The sequence below is a fragment of the Durio zibethinus genome, chromosome 28 (assembly GCF_047325235.1).
Source record: "Durio zibethinus cultivar Kanyao isolate XHJ-2024 chromosome 28, ASM4732523v1, whole genome shotgun sequence".
Classification (NCBI taxonomy): domain Eukaryota; kingdom Viridiplantae; phylum Streptophyta; class Magnoliopsida; order Malvales; family Malvaceae; genus Durio; species Durio zibethinus.
The window spans coordinates 1,169,003-1,188,451 of NC_143189.1; the positions used below are offsets into that span (position 1 = coordinate 1,169,003).

At 32.1% G+C, this 19,449-nt stretch overlaps 2 protein-coding genes and 1 non-coding gene across 6 annotated transcripts; all 3 read right to left on the reverse strand.

Moving 5' to 3' along the window:
- Positions 1–177: 177 nt before the first annotated feature.
- Positions 178–3,160, reverse strand: LOC111280789 (RPM1-interacting protein 4-like). 4 transcript variants are annotated; one of them, XM_022868259.2, is made up of 4 exons: positions 2,643–3,160; positions 1,107–1,619; positions 647–853; positions 178–430 (listed from the first exon to the last, which is right to left on the reverse strand). In XM_022868259.2, the coding sequence occupies exons 1-4, from the start codon at positions 2,646–2,648 to the stop codon at positions 395–397; spliced, it is 762 nt and encodes a 253-aa protein (XP_022723994.1). In that variant the 5' UTR covers positions 2,649–3,160; the 3' UTR covers positions 178–394. The 4 variants fall into 4 exon arrangements, with proteins under 4 accessions (XP_022723994.1, XP_022723996.1, XP_089612938.1 ...); XM_022868261.2 differs by lacking the exon at positions 2,643–3,160 and adding an exon at positions 2,362–2,635; XM_089756812.1 differs by lacking the exon at positions 2,643–3,160 and adding an exon at positions 1,979–2,355 and having other exon boundaries at positions 647–850.
- Positions 3,161–8,835: 5,675 nt separating this feature from the next.
- Positions 8,836–8,971, reverse strand: LOC149510608 (small nucleolar RNA snoR111). The gene has a single exon (XR_016335254.1). It is a non-coding gene; the product is annotated as a small nucleolar RNA snoR111 (small nucleolar RNA).
- Positions 8,972–11,070: 2,099 nt separating this feature from the next.
- On the reverse strand, positions 11,071–12,869 carry LOC111280716 (1-aminocyclopropane-1-carboxylate oxidase-like). Its single transcript, XM_089756867.1, has 4 exons — positions 12,683–12,869; positions 12,356–12,582; positions 11,929–12,262; positions 11,071–11,670 (listed from the first exon to the last, which is right to left on the reverse strand). The coding sequence occupies exons 1-4, from the start codon at positions 12,788–12,790 to the stop codon at positions 11,380–11,382; spliced, it is 960 nt and encodes a 319-aa protein (XP_089612993.1). The 5' UTR covers positions 12,791–12,869; the 3' UTR covers positions 11,071–11,379.
- Positions 12,870–19,449: the final 6,580 nt, after the last annotated feature.

Here is a 19,449-nt window from a genome sequence, read left to right on the forward strand (position 1 = left end):
CGGATCTCAGTGGACTGGCCTGGCACATGTCTAATTATCAAGAAATTACTTTTAAATGTTGTTTTTAGAAATTCTAATATGCAAAGAGGGATTGTTAACTTACTATTCTGATTTGAAACTCAGGCTAGTCGTTTTTTTTTTTTTTTTGACATCAAGCTGATCGGCATAGAGCGAAAAGAAACGAATAATTGTTTTTATAATAATTATAAGTTGAAATAAAGCATACTATTTTCAGTTTTTAATAATAGAATAAAAATATTTTCCTGTTAATCTACAATTATCTGCGGATTCCCCGTCTTACGGAAGAAAAAGCAAGAGACAATTGTGAAATGATTTTAAAGAATTAAAATTTGATGATAAGTACTTGAACAAAAGCAATTCCATTCCATGTGTATTAGTCACTTCCACGTGAAAATAACCAGCAGCACATCTGCATGATCAAAACTAAATAAGTACCTAGTAAATGAGAGATTGAAGTATAAAGAAAGCAAGAAAAATTCATCAAATAATAATGTTGGTACTTGGGGTGAAAAATGTATCTAAATTCTGGTAATTTTACCTTTTTCAACTCAATTCCATGTTGATTAAACTTGCATTACCATAAATAAGATATTAAACTTGTCACTAACTACGAAACTGACAGTACCTTTGAGTAAAAGGAAGAACTTGGACGTCTACGTTGATGATGATGATCTGAGTAATTGCTCGGTTGTGGAGGCACGTTTGGAAAATTTGATGGAGTTTGCTTCTCCTCTTTCACTTTGTTAAATATAGCAGTGTACCCTTCACCTGATGTGGGGTCAGTTTCATCCCATTCCCCAAATTTTGGTATTGATGCTGTTCTATGATGCTGCTAGTTAATCCGATCAAACCAAAAATAGTCAGTTGAAAATTGTAATGATGAAGGAAATAAGATCACCAAGACTGAAAAACACCATGTAAAACAACAACAACAACAACAACATTCCCTACATATAGATTCAATAGCAAACCAAGATATGATGACTGACTAATCCGTGATTTCCATGCAAATCTAAGAGACGAGATTAGCCAAAGTTTCCATTTGAAGGCAAAAAGATAGTAATATGTTCAGGTAGAATACTTACTTCATTACCAGCAACTTTATAGCTTCCACTTCCTTTTCTAGAATGTCCTGAGACAGATGCAGAGAAGCTACTGCCCCCAGATCGACCTTTCTTTTGGCCAGAGTTTGTATGTGATCGATGATTTGACTGCAGAAATGAATGATCAGAGTAGCTGTTTTCACTGCCCGATTCCGCTGCCATTCTCCTATGGCTTCTAGCACTCTGGCTTCTAGCAGTCTTTTGATAATCATAAGAACCGCTTCTATTAGGAGTATTCTGCCTGCTCTGTCCGTCAATGTGGTGTTTATCTGCCGAAGTGGACTTACTAGAATTGACAACAAGAGGAACCTGAACTGGCTGGCTATGACAATTTCCTTCCAGGCCTCCCCTCATGCACATGAAGGCCTCTGGATTCTCCTCAGGGTCATTTGGGTTCATTCTTATGCCAGCCTTTTCTTTACGAGCATTTTCAAAGTAAGTTGTATAAGGCAGATTATCACTGTCCCAATCACCAAATCTGGGGACATGCGAGCGCTGTGACAAGCATAGAAGTTACGATAGCATCATGATGGAAAAGGAACATAAATCAAAATAAAATAAGGGAAAATGATTCAATCTTAATCTCTACTAAATGTTTGCAGTTTTGCACATCTGAAACTGCAAACATGTATGATATTGTCGTTAACACTCTTGGTCACCAAGCCAACTCCAGACAAGATTTTTCATATATGAAAAGGGAGTAACAATTCGAAAGGGAATGCCCATTGAAGAGATTAATCTAGAGAAAACAGAGTGCTAAATGCAGAATAGCAGATGAATGAAACAAATTGCTGAGACTCCAGTTGATTGATAAACAAAACCACCCTCAAATCATCTTCATATGATGAACTCACCAGCTTTGCTTGAGACATGTCTCTCTTATCCTGACTGAACACAAGACTAGATCTATACATAAAAAAAAAAAAAAAAAGAGTATAATGACAAGTCTGATTGTTACTTTAGAGGGAACATGTCGGTGCCCCGATATTGTTGAGGATAAACATTGAGCCCAAAATTTGGGACAAGGAGCTTTATTACGCTCAAATGATCATATTAACAATCTAGTTTAGGGCTTAACTCTCTGGCTTTTCGCTCTCAGCCCTGCTCTTCAACTAAAATAAATAAATAAAAGTGCTACCATAACATCCTCAACTGTATAAACCGTAGTTAAAAGTTAAAACCTTTAACTATCTTACATCTTCCTGACAGGATGAGTTAAAAGTAAAATTATACCCACCAGTTCCCAAATCAAACCCCACCTAAAAGACCCTCTTCTTTAATGGATGTTGAAAGAAGTTAGTTGTTTCTGGTAAGCATTTATTAAACAGTGGAAAGAAATAAGAAAAGGAGAAAAAGGCAGTCCTAGGGCTTCTGAGTGATAAATTTAGAAGACAAAAGGTAATAAAAAGTATATACGTTCAGCAAGGAGATCAATTAAACACAACTAAACCGTATTAATTATAAACTGCTTCACAATATCAACACTAACGAAATAAAAAGTTGAAAAAAAATGCTTACAGCCATGGATGATGAGAGTTATAGAATTCTTGAGAGAAAACCCTTGAAGGAGTTGCGTATAAAAATGACATTTTAGTGTACAGTTATAAGCCTTGACCTACGGAAAATCCTAAGAGTAAAAGACTTCCTGATTCAGACAATGATTCGATGGTATCAAAGTGTATATAAGAAGATATTATATTTCTAAAATGAAACAGTTGCTGATGTATCAAAGCAACCGAAAAGCCAAGCCAATAAAAATACTCTAAAAAAGTAGAGTACATGTACAGCTATAAAAATAAAAATTAAAAACATCCTGGCATTTAAGCTTCGGTTTGTCTAAGAAGGGAAAATTGAGAGATGAGATGGGAATATTTTGAATGATGTCATGTCACATGAATCAGGCCTTTTGTCTTTCTCTTTGCTTCCATCTTGTTGTATTTTAGTTTTTACTTTGGCTCTGCCGGATAATGGGAACTACGGCGGCGTTGTACACGTGGAGTACACGGACATCAGCTGAGGAGACAGACACGCTCCCCTGCCCTCCCATGGTCCCCATTTCTAATTTCTTTCAGCTCCGGTCCTCATGAATTTTCCATTTCAACCGACAGGTCTACGCGCTTTTATGCTTTGCATGACAACTAACATGCATATGAAACTTTTTAAAGGCGTCAAAGCGGTAACTTCAAAGAAGGAATTCTTATGCAGTGAAAAAATTTATTTGACTTCTTGCCTATGATATGATATGTTTGAACAAGAAAGTTTTGAATCTGAAGTGCTTGATCTTTTTCTTAAAAATTTTCTGATATCTACAAATCATTAAAGACCCAAATATGCATGAGTTCATACTACCTACAGTTTACTTACGAAGAGATTAAGAAAAACATCATTTTGTCATGGATCTTAGCTTCCAAACAAGAATAAACCAGAATAAACTGTTGACATAAAACAACAAGTTCTCTTGGCTCCCAAGATCAACAGACAGAAAAATTATAGCAGTCAACTGTAGCAAAAAAAGACAGAGACCTACCACCAAAATCATTGTAGCAGGTCACTGTAATAGTACTGTATGAGAGATGAAAGAAAATAAGATGCTCAACGAATGCTTAAAACTAATTACAACAAAGGTTTAAATAGAAAATTTTTGAATAGTAACTATATATAGTTTCGCTACAGTGTACAGTAGATTTTTTATATACAGTATTGGTACAGTGACTTGTTACAGTGATTTCAATGGTAGGTCTTTGTCTTTTTTTGCTACAGTGATGTTTTATCTGTTTACTATAGTGACTGCTACAATTTTTCTGTCTGCTGGTCTTGGGAGCCGAAAGAATTTGTTGTTTTATGTCAGTAATTTGTTCTGGCTTATTCTTATTTGGAATATGCACAGTAATTATCTTTCCATAATATTGTTTATGTTATGAAATTTTTCATCCAATACATTAAGAGACTAGGGTGATAGAGGAGATCTAGAATGTAATTTGTTCTACATTTGCCATCTTTCTTGGTACTGATATAGTAATTCTGTTGAATGATCTAAATCTTTCATTTTAGATAAGTTTTCCAGTAGTTGGATTGCTTCTGGTTCATTTTGAATATCCAGATCTTTATGTGATTCAAGAAATTTGAGGATAAAAATACGTTTGTCATCTGTCCAACAAGCTATTTTGGGATAGGCTGGCTTTATGGCTAAATGGAGAAAGAATTTTACTTTTTCCATTAGGTCGATTCCTGTTTGGAAGTGGTAACTGTTTGGGTTTGAATATTTAGAGATGGTTTTGTTTAAATCATCTGAGAAATCGATATGGTCAGTTGGTGGATAGGTTGAAGAAAATGTCCACCGGATATTCTATCAAATTTTCATATTTGATATGATTGGTAAAATCTTTCTTTTTGAAAGGTACCCAAAAGACTGTATATAATAAAATTGATGTAATAAAAATATTTTGTACAATAATTTGTCCGACTAAACCAAGTTCAATGCTTTTTACATCAAATGTTTCATGATCAAGTCGAAATTTAAATTTCAGTATGAATTCACCGAGTACAGTATTATACATATAAGTAGAAGTATAATATTTAAAAAAAATTTCTATCAATAGTGTTTTTATTGATCGTAAAATAGAAGAATTAATTTGCTAGAACAATTCATTGGTTAAGAATACCGCAGCTTTTTCAAAAAAAAAAAATTTTTTTGAAGCTTGTTTAGCTTAGAAAAAGTATAATTTTCTTTTTCAAAATATTCACATAAATTCAAGAAATTGTTTATTTCTTGAATACTATACGGATTTTTTTCCAAAGTAAAAAAATTAATATCTTGCTGTTGTTTCAGTAGATTTGTTGATAGAAGGCTCTGAAAATTTATTTCTTTAAAATTTTGAAATTCTTTAGCCTATTTGATTAAAAATTCAGCTAATTTGGTCATCCATTTTTGAAAGTTGAATTTGTTTTCTGAGATATGGATTTCCCAACATTATTTAACAAACTGTAGACTTGTGATTCAAGTCCAAGATTGTAAAAATCTTTGATCTCTAAGTTAGAGAGTTTTGTTTTTTCAAGCAGGTGTTATGCTGAAGAAACTATTTGAGATAACTCATAGGTGTCCATTTATTTGAATCTTGAGCGAATTGAAAGAATGTTAAATCCTCATGAAATGAGGTCTGTAAAGTGATTGTTGGTAGAAATATAATCCTTGGTTAGGATTATTGTAAAAACTAAATCCTGGATTAGGATTTGTAGAAAAAATAGGGGGTCCTGGAGAAGAGGAAGAAGAAGAAGAATATTTTTTACCTATTTTTTTCTTGATGGTTCTCCATTCACCTGTATCATGGATAGGTTGTTTTTCTCAATCCATGTGATCTATTCAGATAGTCATGGATAGGTTATTTTTTTCGATCCATGTGGTCTACTCAGATAGTCTGCAAGAAGAGTTTTATCTCTGTTGATGAATTCTACCTGAAAACGATATTGGCAAAAAAAATTGTACCACCTAATTCTCTTAGGATTATCAGAAAGCTTTTTGTTTTGGAGAAAGTTTCTTACTGCTTGGTTATCTGTTCATATAACAAATATCTCAGGGGCTAAATAGATGTGAAATCGCTGTACACCATTTTTTATGGCTAATAATTCTTTTTCAAAAATAATATAATTTATTTCACTTTGTTTGAATTTACCGAAATTGTAACTATAAATTAATTCATCTTTTTTATAAAGATTTTTTGTTTTACGGACACATCCTTAATGTTCATCACTGGCATATGTCTCTAAAATCAATAAATCACCTTGTTTAGATAGATAGACTTTTGGGATATAGGTTAGTTCTGATTTGATCTGTTTGATAATTTCAGATTCGACTAGTGTCCAGACAAAATTATTACTTTTACGTCATTTACACAAAAGATGATTTTTCTTTAGAAAGGTTTTTAAAAAATTACCTGCCATAATTGAGTATACCTAATAGCTGTTGTAGCTGTTTGCATTATCCAGTTCTAAAAACTCCTTGATCTTCGAGATAATATGATCCTGTAATGTTTGTCCATTTGCAGTAAGTTAAACCTTCTCATTCGGTAGTTGTTGTACCTGTGAAAGATGTGACTAAAACATTGTCTTGGTTAGATTTAGTATTCATCATAAAAATAAAATCAGATTCATCGTCAGAAGAACTATAATCAGTTTCTGAAAAAATTTCATAATAGATTTCTTCATCAAATAATTCATCAGCAAAAAAATTTTGAAGAAAATTGTCATCAAGTTTTTTGATCATTTTCTTGGCACTGTTTCATTTATTAAGGTAATTGTTTGCATAGTGACCTTCTTGATCACAAAGAAAACATTATAAGTTTGTTTAGAAGATTTTTTCTTTGTTTTAACAACTAATTTACCTTTTTTATGCTTAAAACTTGTAGTGGGTTTCCACTTTTTCCAAACATATTTTCGTTTTTTTTTTAAATGATGTTTCTTCGAAAAAGATTGTTTATCACAACCAAATTCAAATTCATTTTCCAAAATTTTTGTACATTGTTTATACGAAAGTTTAGACTTTACCTGCTTAGCAGCTTTTTGCTTGAGGCAATATTCTGTGATTTGAGTCTAAACATAGTGTATTCTAGATCCAAGAGTATCATAGAGTTCGATATTGGGATTTGCAATATGAATAGTTTTAAGTTTTAACTCTAAATAAATAGGATAATTTTGTGAACATAATTCATCCCATCGTGAGGGAAGTTTGAGAAAATATTGCTGTAACCAAAACTTTGAATGTTTTTTATCCAATTTTTGATATTCAGAAAGATACCTTTTAGAGAAATCATCAAGATTTCGAATATCACATAATTTCAATTTTGATAAAATAAATTAAGCTTCTTGAGTGGGATCCAAAAATTATGTACTACCACAAAACTCATTTTTCAAGATTTGGGTTAAATCTTTTAGTAATTGAGGAATATTTTCTGCGACTAACAACGTTGAATTTTGCTGTTCTCCGAAGGTTGTAGTTTTTCATTTTTTGAGAAATTATAAGACATCACATTGTCATGTGCCATAAAAGTAGTTGAGGAAACGTTCTTTGTTCCATTGCTCTTTGTAACCTGTGACAACAATAGACATAGATTATGCCTAATCGTCTATGGTTTTTCCATAGTCCTTGAGAGGGACTTTGGTTAAATCCAAATAAGTATCGCATTCTGAAACCGTTCGTTTGTTTAATGAATCGATAATAGGGGTTTCAATCTTAACCTGACTTGTTTGGCCAAATTCAGATATTTGTTTTACCTCATCCTTGTTTAGGTGAGAATATTTTTCTTTCAGATGAGAAAGATGTTGATCCATTATATCAGGATCTAGCAAATCTGAAAATCTTAAAGTATCATTAATATCTGGGTTAGATATTGCATATGCTTTTCTCTTCCCACTCTCCTCTGGTTGAGGGATAGGAATTTGACTTGGTTCTAGATTTGTTTAATCATGAGAACTATCAGTGTCATCTGATGAAATTGATTCATCCTTGATTATTGGGTTAGTAGCAAGAATTTTAAAGTTACCAGCTACTCAATCATTATTTATTTTTTCACTACAAACATTGACTGTATCATAATTAAATATATAATAATAATTATATTTAATAAAGAATCATTTATATTTTTCATAAAGAGTCTCAATAGCTTGAAGATAATCAATATGTTGTTATGGATCTTTTGTTTTTTTTTTTATTTTAAACTTAAAATTTTCAATAATATATTTATAAGAATTGAAATCAAATTATTTTGTTTTTTTTTTCTAAGAAAAATGAAAGTTTTTTATCATTCATTATAATATTATCATAATAAAAAAATTCAAAATCTATAAATGTATCGAAAGGAATATGTATACACGGCCCTTCATTTCTTCGTACTCGATAATATTCTTCTGTAGAATAAAAAGAATGTAGCCAAAGCAAGGCTTTAATTTCTTTTGAGATTTAATAATATCGGTGACCACAATTAATTTGTACTTTCATCCATTATGGTCCTCCAGACAGGTGTAACTAGTAAAGCAAACTGATATGCAGACCTGTAGAGCAAGCAATTTTTTCTTCCGAACGTAAATAAACGTAGATACGAGCGTTTAAAATTTAATTTTAATTAAATTACATTAATTCATTTAATTATTTGATTATCAAATCAATTTCAGCCGTTTATCAAAATAAATTTAAATAAAATTTTATTTTTTATTAATTAAATTTAAAAATTAAACTAATTAAATTTTAATTAAAATATAATAACATCTATATATAAAATTAACAGTATATAAAACTTTCTATTTTATTTTGAATTATTAAAATTTTTAAGTTAATATTTTCGGATGATTTTATTTAATTTATTTTACATATAAAAAATAATAATTTAATTTAATTTAATATTTTATTATTTGATTAATTAAAATTAATTAAATCGATTAAATTGAAAATAAAAATTTAAATTCAATTAACAAAAATAATTTAATTTAATTTAATTAATTCAATTTTAAATAATTTAATTTGAAATTAATCAAATCAACTGAACAAATCACTTAGTAACTACGAATCGCAAGGATAGTTAACCAGTTAATCGGTTCAAAGTGAAGAAAAGAATTTATTCAAACCCCTTTTTCTGCTATTCAACAAATATCAATAAATTCAAAAACCGTGTGAAGGTAAATCCGGAAACAACGAAAAGGAAAGAAAAGCGTAGAAAAAGAAATGTGGACGAGCAACAATCAGATCGTCAATGGAGAAAAATGACGAATGAAACGATATCTCGGCCTTTGATTTTGATATTCCTCAATATTCTTCCGTATGAAGAGACAAATCTTATAAACTGCCTCCTCACTCTTTTGATACGAACAGAGGTTTCCTTCGAAAATCTTAGAATGAACAAAGAAAAAAAAAACTTTTAGAAAGCAAAAACATATAAAGAAATTCAATAAAGCATCGCTGTAACAAGATTAACCACCCAACATAGTAACAGATTAGCAAAGCAGAGTGGCAGCGGCGTTGTGTATGTGAGTTTTTATAGAGCATGAGCCCTAGATGTTCGTGCAAATGTCTAATTTAGGCATTTTATACAGTTTAGACAAGGCCATTTGAGTTGGGGCATGGGCGCATCCATTTGATTGGGCTATTAGAACTTGGGCATGGGTTCATTTGTTTGAATGGGCGTTTAGAGTTGGGACATGTTGTGGATCCGCATGATGTTGAGAGAAATTCACTATGCAAATAAATATCAAATTAAGTTTTATTTAATATGTGCTTGTTAATCCGTTTGAGGATAATCCAATTAAATATTTCTGATTATGTTTGAGAAACTTCTGTTTGTAGGCCTCTAAGCATTTTATATAAGTAACTGAAGCATCTGGATTCTAATCATCTAGGGGTTGACAAAGAGTCGTACCGATGTTCTGCTTCTTAATAATCCAATCCTGCTTCGGAATTTTACTCTATGGGTAGGCTCCAATTCTAATCCTGATTGGATGTTTTTTTCTATATCCATACATACATACATACATACATACTTACGTATCTATATATATATATATATATATATATATTAGCCAGTTGGCACAAGGGTGGAGTCTGGACTGAATTGTTAAGGCTGGCTGTTGCAGAGGCAAGTTCGAAATTGTGATCATGTCTGTTTTACTTGAATGCCTTAGGAACTTTCCCACCATGAACTGTTGAAGATCTCTTGGGAGATTTTGATGCATTTATTTGATTTCTTTTTGCCTTTTTGGTTCTTCTTGAATTTTAAATTATGATTCCCTCAGTTTCCCACTGGTTATCATGTTCTTGTCGGACATAATTTCTCCTTGAAGTCAAATGAATAAGAAAAAAGGGTTAAGTTACTTGTTCCGATTGGTTTTGATGAGAAATTGCTTCCTTTGCTTTGCTTTCCATGCATTCAGATTGTATAGTCAAGCTCCTTTGCATTCACATTGCAATCTGTTTTAGCATTCACATTACATACCAAGTTTTGTCACAGCTAGACAGTCAAAAAGACGGTAACTTTTGGCGACTGCGACTCTCAAACTGGCCTTTTGATTCTCCTTGATATGTTTATGTAGGGTTTTTACTTTCTCATTCAATTGTTTATTAGGTTAATCAATTTTTACCTGGATGGTTGGTGAGTTCTAGGTTAAAGAGGTATTGCAATAGTTTAGTTATGCTATTTGGGATTCTAAAAGGATAATGACTGGGGATTTTATAGGACTGTTTTAAGCAGACTATTAGAACCAAGGGATTGAACTATTAAAATAACAGATATAGAGAAGACTAAACCAGGGTATAATTATAAAGGTGCTCCTTTCCGTCGCTAAGAAGATATGAAAAGGAAATTTTTATTATAATTAGTCAATGAAAACTGAAAAATAGGCCATCATCTGTGACATATGCAGGAGGCAGGAAGAAGGGATTAGTGGGTGGTTTCCAATCGAAAATTTTTATGATTATTAATTCATGCGCCTATGATATTAAATTTACCTTACTTTATTGTGATCTTGCTGAGAACTTTCCAGCCATTGGGTTTAGTGGATTCTATCAGTATTCCCACTTGAAAGAAGTTGAACTTTGTGTGGATATTAACTGATTAGCACAATCTGGATTATGATCTAACGCACATAGTAAACATTGGCTGGCAAAAAGGTGATAAAAAGGGGAAAATTTTGGTTGACAGCAGTTCCTCATAAAGAGCTCTTGGCTATGGTCAACTATTATCTTTCTTCTTCCATTTCTTTTCACTTTCCCAAAACAGGGTTATTAAAGTGATGGAAATCTAATAGAAGCAATGTAACGTTGCTTTGAATGCATAACAAAATAGAAGCAGTGTTGATATTGTTTCCCCAATATAATCCATTCCGGAACTATCAGGAAATGGGAACGGCAAATTGTTGCGTTCAAAGGAGAACCCACCAGCACAAAGTGGCTAAAACAGGAAGACAGTTAAGACAAAAAGTGTTATTAAAGCCTAATAAAGCCAAAATAGAATCTTACAGACAATTTCATATCAGATATAATTTGGTCGTTTTCTACAACAGAAATATCTCATTAAAAGCACAGCCACTAGGCATCATAGATAAATCGAACGGAGGAACTATTAGTCCCAGCTTTCAGCTTATTTAAACCACTAAGCTCCACACGGAGCAATAGACTCACTAACTCCAGAACTATAACAGCATTGATCCATCAGCAGACTCAATTCATTAACATAAACACACTACCAAACACATTTCTCTTCAATCACTAAAGGACTCAAACAGTTGCAACAGGACCCAAGTTAACTGTGGACTCCATGGTCTTCATGGCTTCGAACCTTGGCTCCTTGGCCTGGAACTTCAGGCCAGCATACAGCTTCATGTAGTCCTCGAACACAAATTTGGGATACATTTGGGATTTCTCAGCTTCTTTCTCTAGCAAAGCTGGCGCTGGATATATAACAGCATCACTCCCCGGATTGTAAAAGGAAGCAATAGACATTCTGGTACCATCTGTTTGAGCGATCACACGGTGCATCACACTCTTATACTTGCCATTGGTAATCACCTGTATTAATTAAGTAGAGAAGAGTCAACAGGAAAATCATGGAAAGTAGTTCCCAGCTGGAAATGATCTATCCGGAATAATTTCTTCTTCTCCACTCACGTAGCTTTGTGCTTTACACATTGAGACATTAATTGCAATAATATTCCAAACCTAATGCAGAATCTAATTTATTCTATCTCTAACTAGAGTCACTTTAATTATAGTTTGAGTGATATTTAAACTTTTAGCGCTAAAACAAAAGGTTAGTACTGGGTATACCTCAAGTTGGTCACCAAGGTTGACAACGATGGAGTGTTTCATTGGGGGAACATCGATCCACCGGTCATCCTTGAGGAGCTGAAGGCCATTGACCTTGTCATCTTGGAAGAGTAAGATGATTCCACCAGCATCAGTGTGTGCCCTGAGGCCCTTGATTAGGTCTGGTTTGGGGCATGGAGGGTAGTTGCTGACCTTGGTACCAAAGGTTGGCCCTTTGCACCCATAAAAGACCTTTTTCAAATACCCCTTCTCCAACCCAAGATTCTCACACAACAAGTCTAAAAGTTGCTCTGCCAGCTTCTCCAACTCCACTGCAAATTCCTTCATCACCTTTCTGTTATAAAAAAGAACCATTTTTAACACATAAAGCAATTTTTCATCACTGCCACTACCTTAAAAACAAAGTGAAAAAATCCGTAAGTTTGACCTGTAATCTTCTTCAAGATCAGGAATTTCAGATATGTTTGATTCAGGCAAGTGGCGCAAGAAGAAGGTGCTTTCCCAATCCAAGTCATTGATCTCAGACTGAACAGCCTCAAGACCCTTACTCGCCACCATTTCTTTGAACCATTCCTCCATGCACTTTCTGTAGTGCTCCTTTGTCAGCCTCTCCACAGAATCCATCAGCTCATGAGATATTCCATGGTTCAACAGCTTTTCATGAAAAGAGTAAAAATAAAATAAAGGATTAGAAGCATTATAAACAATTAATGAATTGAGTAAAAGTTCTAAAATATTTCACAGGTTTTAGTACCTCAAAGAAACCCCAATTCTCACAGGCGTCTTTGATCATTTCCATGGTCGCTCCTCTCTCCTCAACACTGAGTTTGGCAAAGTCAATAACAGGGAAACTGATCTCCATTATTTCTCCTGAGAACTCACTACTCCTTTCTTAATGGGTCAATGCTAGTCTCAAGGTGTGTGAAATAAGAACAAGGGAAGGTGCATTTATAGTCACAGATTGAGGGGCAAAACAGGGGAATCTAAAAAAATAAAATAAAATAAAAGTTGAAACTAGAAAGAGTGGGGAACATAGAATTTCAAAGATTAAACAAAAAAATACAAAAAAAACAAAAGAAAATCCAAAATTTGTAAGTGAAAGGAAGGAAACAGTACTCGTGGGGCAAGTACGTAGATCACATTTTGTTGGACCCCTACCATCTTCTAGTCTTGAAGCGACGGCCATGATCCTGTAATCTCTGTTCTGGGATGCCCTTTGAGTCTGTCGAAACTTTCGTTTATTAGGTAGAGAGAGGACCCACCCTGGTTGGCCAACAATGTCTTTCTCCTGAGTACTTGAACAAACTCCACGTGGGTGCCTGCTACTTTTCCTCAAGCACGCGCCATTAAAGAGTAACAAGTCCGCACGTGCCAAGCCGCCAGAATCAATCCTCGCCATGGTGAATCATATTATATACTCTATATATTTATGTTACAATGTAGGGGATAGTATAGTACTGTAGGTTTTGTTTCGTAAAGTTTTTAATATTGACTGATGTGACTCCACGTACCATACATTAAACCAAGTATCTTTATCTTTAATTTTTCGAATCTAACTTAGATCTTAATCTCTCCTGTAGTTCTTTTGCTTAGACGAAAAAAAATCTCCAATATTCACTTCCTGTGTTAGTACTAAGGCAATGTAACAAAATCGAGATTTTCATTTAAACTTTTAATTAGATTAGTGTATAGTCACTTGCCTTGTTTGTGAATATGTATTTTTTTAAAATATGTATTATTAATATTATTTAATTTTTATTTACAAAATATAAATAAGTAATTTTTAATTATAATTAATTTATTAATAGAATTTCATATCCTTTAATATAAGCAAATATTTAATTAATCTGTTAGCCGGTCAAATTGATTTAAACAAATATTACTTGTAAATACTTGATGATTTTGAAGCCAAAATTTATCAATATATATAATGATATTAGATTTAGTTACTTATGAATTCTAATTAATTTTATCTTTGTTTGATAAATAATTGTTTAAGAATTATCTAATAATAATTTAATAGAATTAAATAAAATTCTTTTTTATCTACAAAACCAAATTTATTATTAAAATTTGAAAGTATAATTAATAACAAATTAATTTAAAATTTTAATGAATAAAAATATTCCTTTTTTGGGTTCAAAAAATTCTCCACATCTATGTTTTTATATGGATTATTATAGATAGAATTATAGATAATTACAAATTATAAAAGTTAAATTTAAATGATTAAATATATATGACAGTTTTAAAGTTTTAACATGATTATCAATTGAAAATTAATATTACTACTCATATATATATTTTTTCTTATGTGCATGCATGTGTAAAAAGAGATCATAATTACCTCAATCCAAACGTTTGGATTTTCTTAACAAATAAAATAAGAAAAGAAAAAGTAATAAAAAAAATTAGTATTTGATATATAAATAATAAATAAATATTATACATATCAATTAATCGTACGATGAGATCGTATTAATAAGTAAAATAAAAAATAATCATACTCTTAAAATAAATATTAATAAATTACATGATAGCTAATCTCACTCATATTTATTTTTAAAAATTTGACTATTTTTTATTTTAATTATTAATAAGGTATTATCATATTGGTTAATTGACAATGTACAGTACTAGCATAGAAAGATTTAGATAAAGTTTATAAATGAAGTTCGTAATTTTTTTTTACTAAAAACGATTAAATAAAAATCAAAATTGAAAATCAAATTGATAAGTTAAAAAGTCTTATTACATATATCAAATATGTAAAATTTAAAATTTTTTATATATTTTTATATAATTATTTTTAATAAAAATTTGAATAAAATTTTTATCGTTAAAATAAATATTGATCAAATTTGAATTATAAATATTATTTCAATAATTTTTGTTACAAATTATATATTAATATTGTCATTAAGTTCTATAAATTTGTTCATTTAAATTTCTTATTAAAACTTTAAATGAATCATTTATACTAAAAACTTTCATGAACCAAAGAATTTTATTTAAGTTTTTCCTTAGCATTTATACCCTACGAGTGCATTAAATATTAACTCTAAAAATGATGGTAATCAACTAAAATGCTCTCATCAAGTTGCTCACACTTGTGTGTAATTCTTTAGGATTAGTCATGTTTTCCTTTTTCTCCTTAATTATGGGAATAACGTCAATCGTTTCAAGTTAAAGCAAAAGCAAGGCGCATGCCATTAAAGTAAAGAAATGGAGCAGGCCGAAGGCAGGCAGGCAGGCAATAGAGAAAAGAGGAGAAAAAGTGACATTTGTAGGAAAGAAACTTTTGTCGTTCATGACGGCGGAAACACATGCAGTGTTGTTGCTGTGGATTAGCATTTAGCTATATTACTAGAAATTAGCAGCACCACAAATGCAAATGCGCGACAAACACAAAAGTAAGCTCTCTCACTCACTTCAATAATCATGCATGCTTCCGCATTTTAATCAAGACGTGACATTCCAACAAGCTTTTACTTGCCACTTGCTCTCAACTCCGTTTTCCGAAAGAAGAAAACAAATAATAAAAATTTAACAAAGCAGAAACAATTAGAAGACGATGGGAAGACGATGTGTCCAATTTTTTTTTTTCTTCTAATCTCGTAGGTATTACCATAACCAAACAAGGGGAAGCGGCTTCAGATCATTTCAAAGTGGGAAAGCTATGGGACAATTTGTCCTATCCTATCCTATTCTATCCGTCTCGATCATATCCTTCCCACTTTGGATCTCTCAAAGTCACATTTCCAAGTCCAATCTTAAATTCCTCAGTGCGTGCGGCCAACCTTAATCTCTGATCCATCTAATAATTGCTTTGATTAATTCCTGGATGTCACTACACCCTCCCTAGGCACTAACTTGAAGAACATATCCATTTTGAAAATAACATGCAAACAAAAATTTTAATTCCCTTGTCCGATATGTATCTTCCTACATCGTCGTTTTAAAAATTACTGTATCTGCAACTTTCAATCTGAAAATCATATACTACTACTTAAACAAAATGTCGAAAGAAAAGGCCAAAATAAAAAGAAGTCTCGCAATAAATCAACTACTAGCACTCGAATTAAGGCCGGCCTAACTACAATCATTTGAAAACATCATGCACCTAAGTAGAATTTCATTGGATTTTCAAGCGAATTCAATGTTAGACATTACATAATAATTACATATCAAGAAAAAGTTAAAAGTCCAATTCCATAATTAAATTTGTAATTTTATATAATTCCAGTTTTTATACTATCAACTAGTATATATTGTCTTTATGTACAAACTCTATTACACTAACCAGTTAATTAACCACATTAGGCTCATAATTAATTTAGTTAACTGTACGTACTTTCATATATATATATATATATATATATATATATATATATAATCTAGAAGCTTAAGAGAAAGAACCAAAGTTGACAAATCTTGATACAGAAACATAGCACATGCCAGATATTGGATATATGAGTCATTATGTTGGTCTTGGATCAAGTTCCAGATTCCATGAACTTCGTCTTTTCTTGCCCTATTTACTCTCTCTTTCTAATCCAAACTTCATTATAACTCTTAATTTCCAATATGGTTTCCCCATAAATGTGCTAGATTTTCAGTGCATGAATGGTTGCAAAGAGAATACCCAAATTTCTGAGACATTCCTTAAGGTATTTGGTGCACATGCCATGTTTTATCAACTTATTGCTACTGGACGTGTATTCCATTAGATTCCCTTTGGCCTTTTCTGGATTCTTTTCCCAACGAATTTATATTACAACATAAAAATATCTCCTATTTGCTGCGAGTTTGTGCCAAAAGATTTGGGTTTGCCTGAAACAGTTTTTTACCTTTACATTTACATAACTGTTCATGCCGAGCTGTCTTGATAAAAGCAAGAACATGAAAGTCATAAAGTAAGAGGTCGGTTAGTAACAAAAGTTGAAGATTTTTTTGTGTTTATATTCCAACACTTAAATCATTACTTGGAAAAATATAAAAGCATGGAAATCTTAAGAAGAGAGAGAAAAAAAATTGAATAAATAATACTTAAATAAAAAGAGTTATTTATATCTATAAAATGAGAGTGTTGAGTTTAGGTGATTTGAGTTTTGAGTATCGTATTTAAAGCTGACAATATTGATCTCACCTTATATGATAGCCAAGAGTCCAATTAAGAGATGACAAGCCATCATTTTTATATATGCCTTTAGATTGAAAATTGAGATGATCGAGTTGAAGTAAATACTAAATTTTTAAATCGGCTTGACATATAAGTTCGGATCAAAATGATAAAATTACTTTTACTTCGTTAATAAGACAATTTTTGAAAAAAAAAATTTATAATATACTTATGACCATAAAATACCCCTAGTAATTATCATAGTTTATACATACACATTTTTTTTTTTATGTTCTTTTTCATACTTCCTTTCGTCCATCCAATCACATATGAAGTCTTAGAGTAGCCCATGATTTAGTAATCTGCATTATCTTTAGTTAGGTCAAGTGATAATATTGTGAAAAGATGCCACTTTAATTATTTGAGAATTGTTAAGAAAGATTAGGTTTCATTTGAGTGTGAATTGTGAAAGCAAGTTTACATCCAAGATTATTTGAACTAATTAAATGTGTCCAAAACTCCAAATTCAATAAAAGTGGAGATAATGTAAATTTAAAACTTTTCATTAAAATAAAAGATAAAAGTATATATGTTGGTTTTTTTGCTGAATTAAATATCAAAGATGACGAAACTATAATGGTCGATCTGTAGGTCTCAAAAAAAAAAAAAAGCTTTGAAGTTTGAACGTAATTTCCGGTGCCAATGGGGATCCACTGGCACTGGTGAACCGCACGAGTAGAAAAGAAAAAATTTTAAGGATAATCAGCAAAAGGGCCCCTTCAAGATTTTCATCTTAGATCACTGATTTCGATCCAAGGATTTTTTTTTTCTATACTTGGACCCACAATTGAAACGCCTTCAACAATTATGTAGAACTCATTTTGATTGTTTCCCTTTTTGGAAAGACAAACAGCTACTGATCTGTAAATGGGCTATATATATAGATAACTTTAATGGCAACTTTAATTTTAGTAAACTAAGGTTGGACTACTTCATTTGAACTATATTTGGCCGACCTTGTCTTTGATTAAGTTTAGATTCTTTTATTACAACTTTTTTTTTATCTATTGCTAATCACGCCTTTGTAGAAAAATTCAAACATGGGAATTGAACCATCCACATATATATGTTAATTTAATCATTCATTGAACATCATATTCCCCTAATTTTCTTCCCAAAAAAATATATAAAATACTATAAAATATAAAATAAACTAAGCATTATACCTTTGAAGGTTCTTAAAATAGTAGGATAATTCGTTTTCAAAGTGAATACAAACATGAAGTATCCTGTTGGTTTAATGGACTATCGAACTTCACCAAATGAGGCATCTTTTGGCAGATCGATAATGATGAACTTCACGTAAAAGACGAAAGAGATTTCCGGCTGCTACAATAATTTTGCACTCAGATGTTTACAGGAAGCAAAAAAGTTTGTATTTGATGCAAATCGAACGAACCCCATTGAGTCCAAATAAAATAGGCCTTTTTTTTCCCTGTTCAAACTGGTACTCTGCATGTTTCAAGAAAACATCCACTTCAAAACTAACTGATTATGATCGATCAGAATCATATGCTTTCCTCCTTTTATGTTTATCTACAATGTTCATAATGTTTTCCAATTGAGCTGGTGCTTATCCAAGTTGATGCCTAGTTGCCCACTTTCCCTGTTGGGATGGGCCCTGTTCATCAAGTAGTTTACGTTATCAAAATTTCATGTTCCGCCCTAAGATTATGACCCTGCTTATTCCTCTGGTCTTTGTTTCTTTCACCTTTTTGTTCCTCTTTAGTCCTTTTCACACGCAAATCAATGCCTGAATGCATTAACCTTGAGGTTGAATTATCAACTTTAGTTTCTTGATTTATGTTTTCTGATTCATGAACAAGAAAGCAGCCCCAAGCAGCCCCAGTTGCTTTTTTTTTACGGCACTCACAGAAGAATCTGAAGTTCTGAAGCTCAGCTGAATTAGATTAAGCCCATTTAGAATTCAGGCGCTCAACTAGGTTGGAGAGTTTGCTAAAACCAAAGGGCACGCTGCCTTCAAACTATAAACCATATGCACTCTCTCAACTAGTCACGGTCGCTAATCAGGAGTCAGGATCGTCGATTGTATTATAAATGGACGGTCCATTTAGACCAGAAAAGACAGGTTACAGAAATGAAGGAAGAAAGGTTTTTGCCAACGTTTCCAATCAATGTTGGAGCCCTGTTATTAGAATTTCATGTTCTCCTGTGTGTGTTTGTTCCGTTCCGTCTGGTCTCTTTCGCAGCCTGAACGCACTCGGTTGAACAGCCAACTTCGGTTTCTCGATGTCTTGCTAGTTTCCCAAGTGCTAGTTGCTTTTCACAGTTAGAACTTAGCGAGCTAGGCACTGGCCTGGTCCAAGGGCTCAAACTAT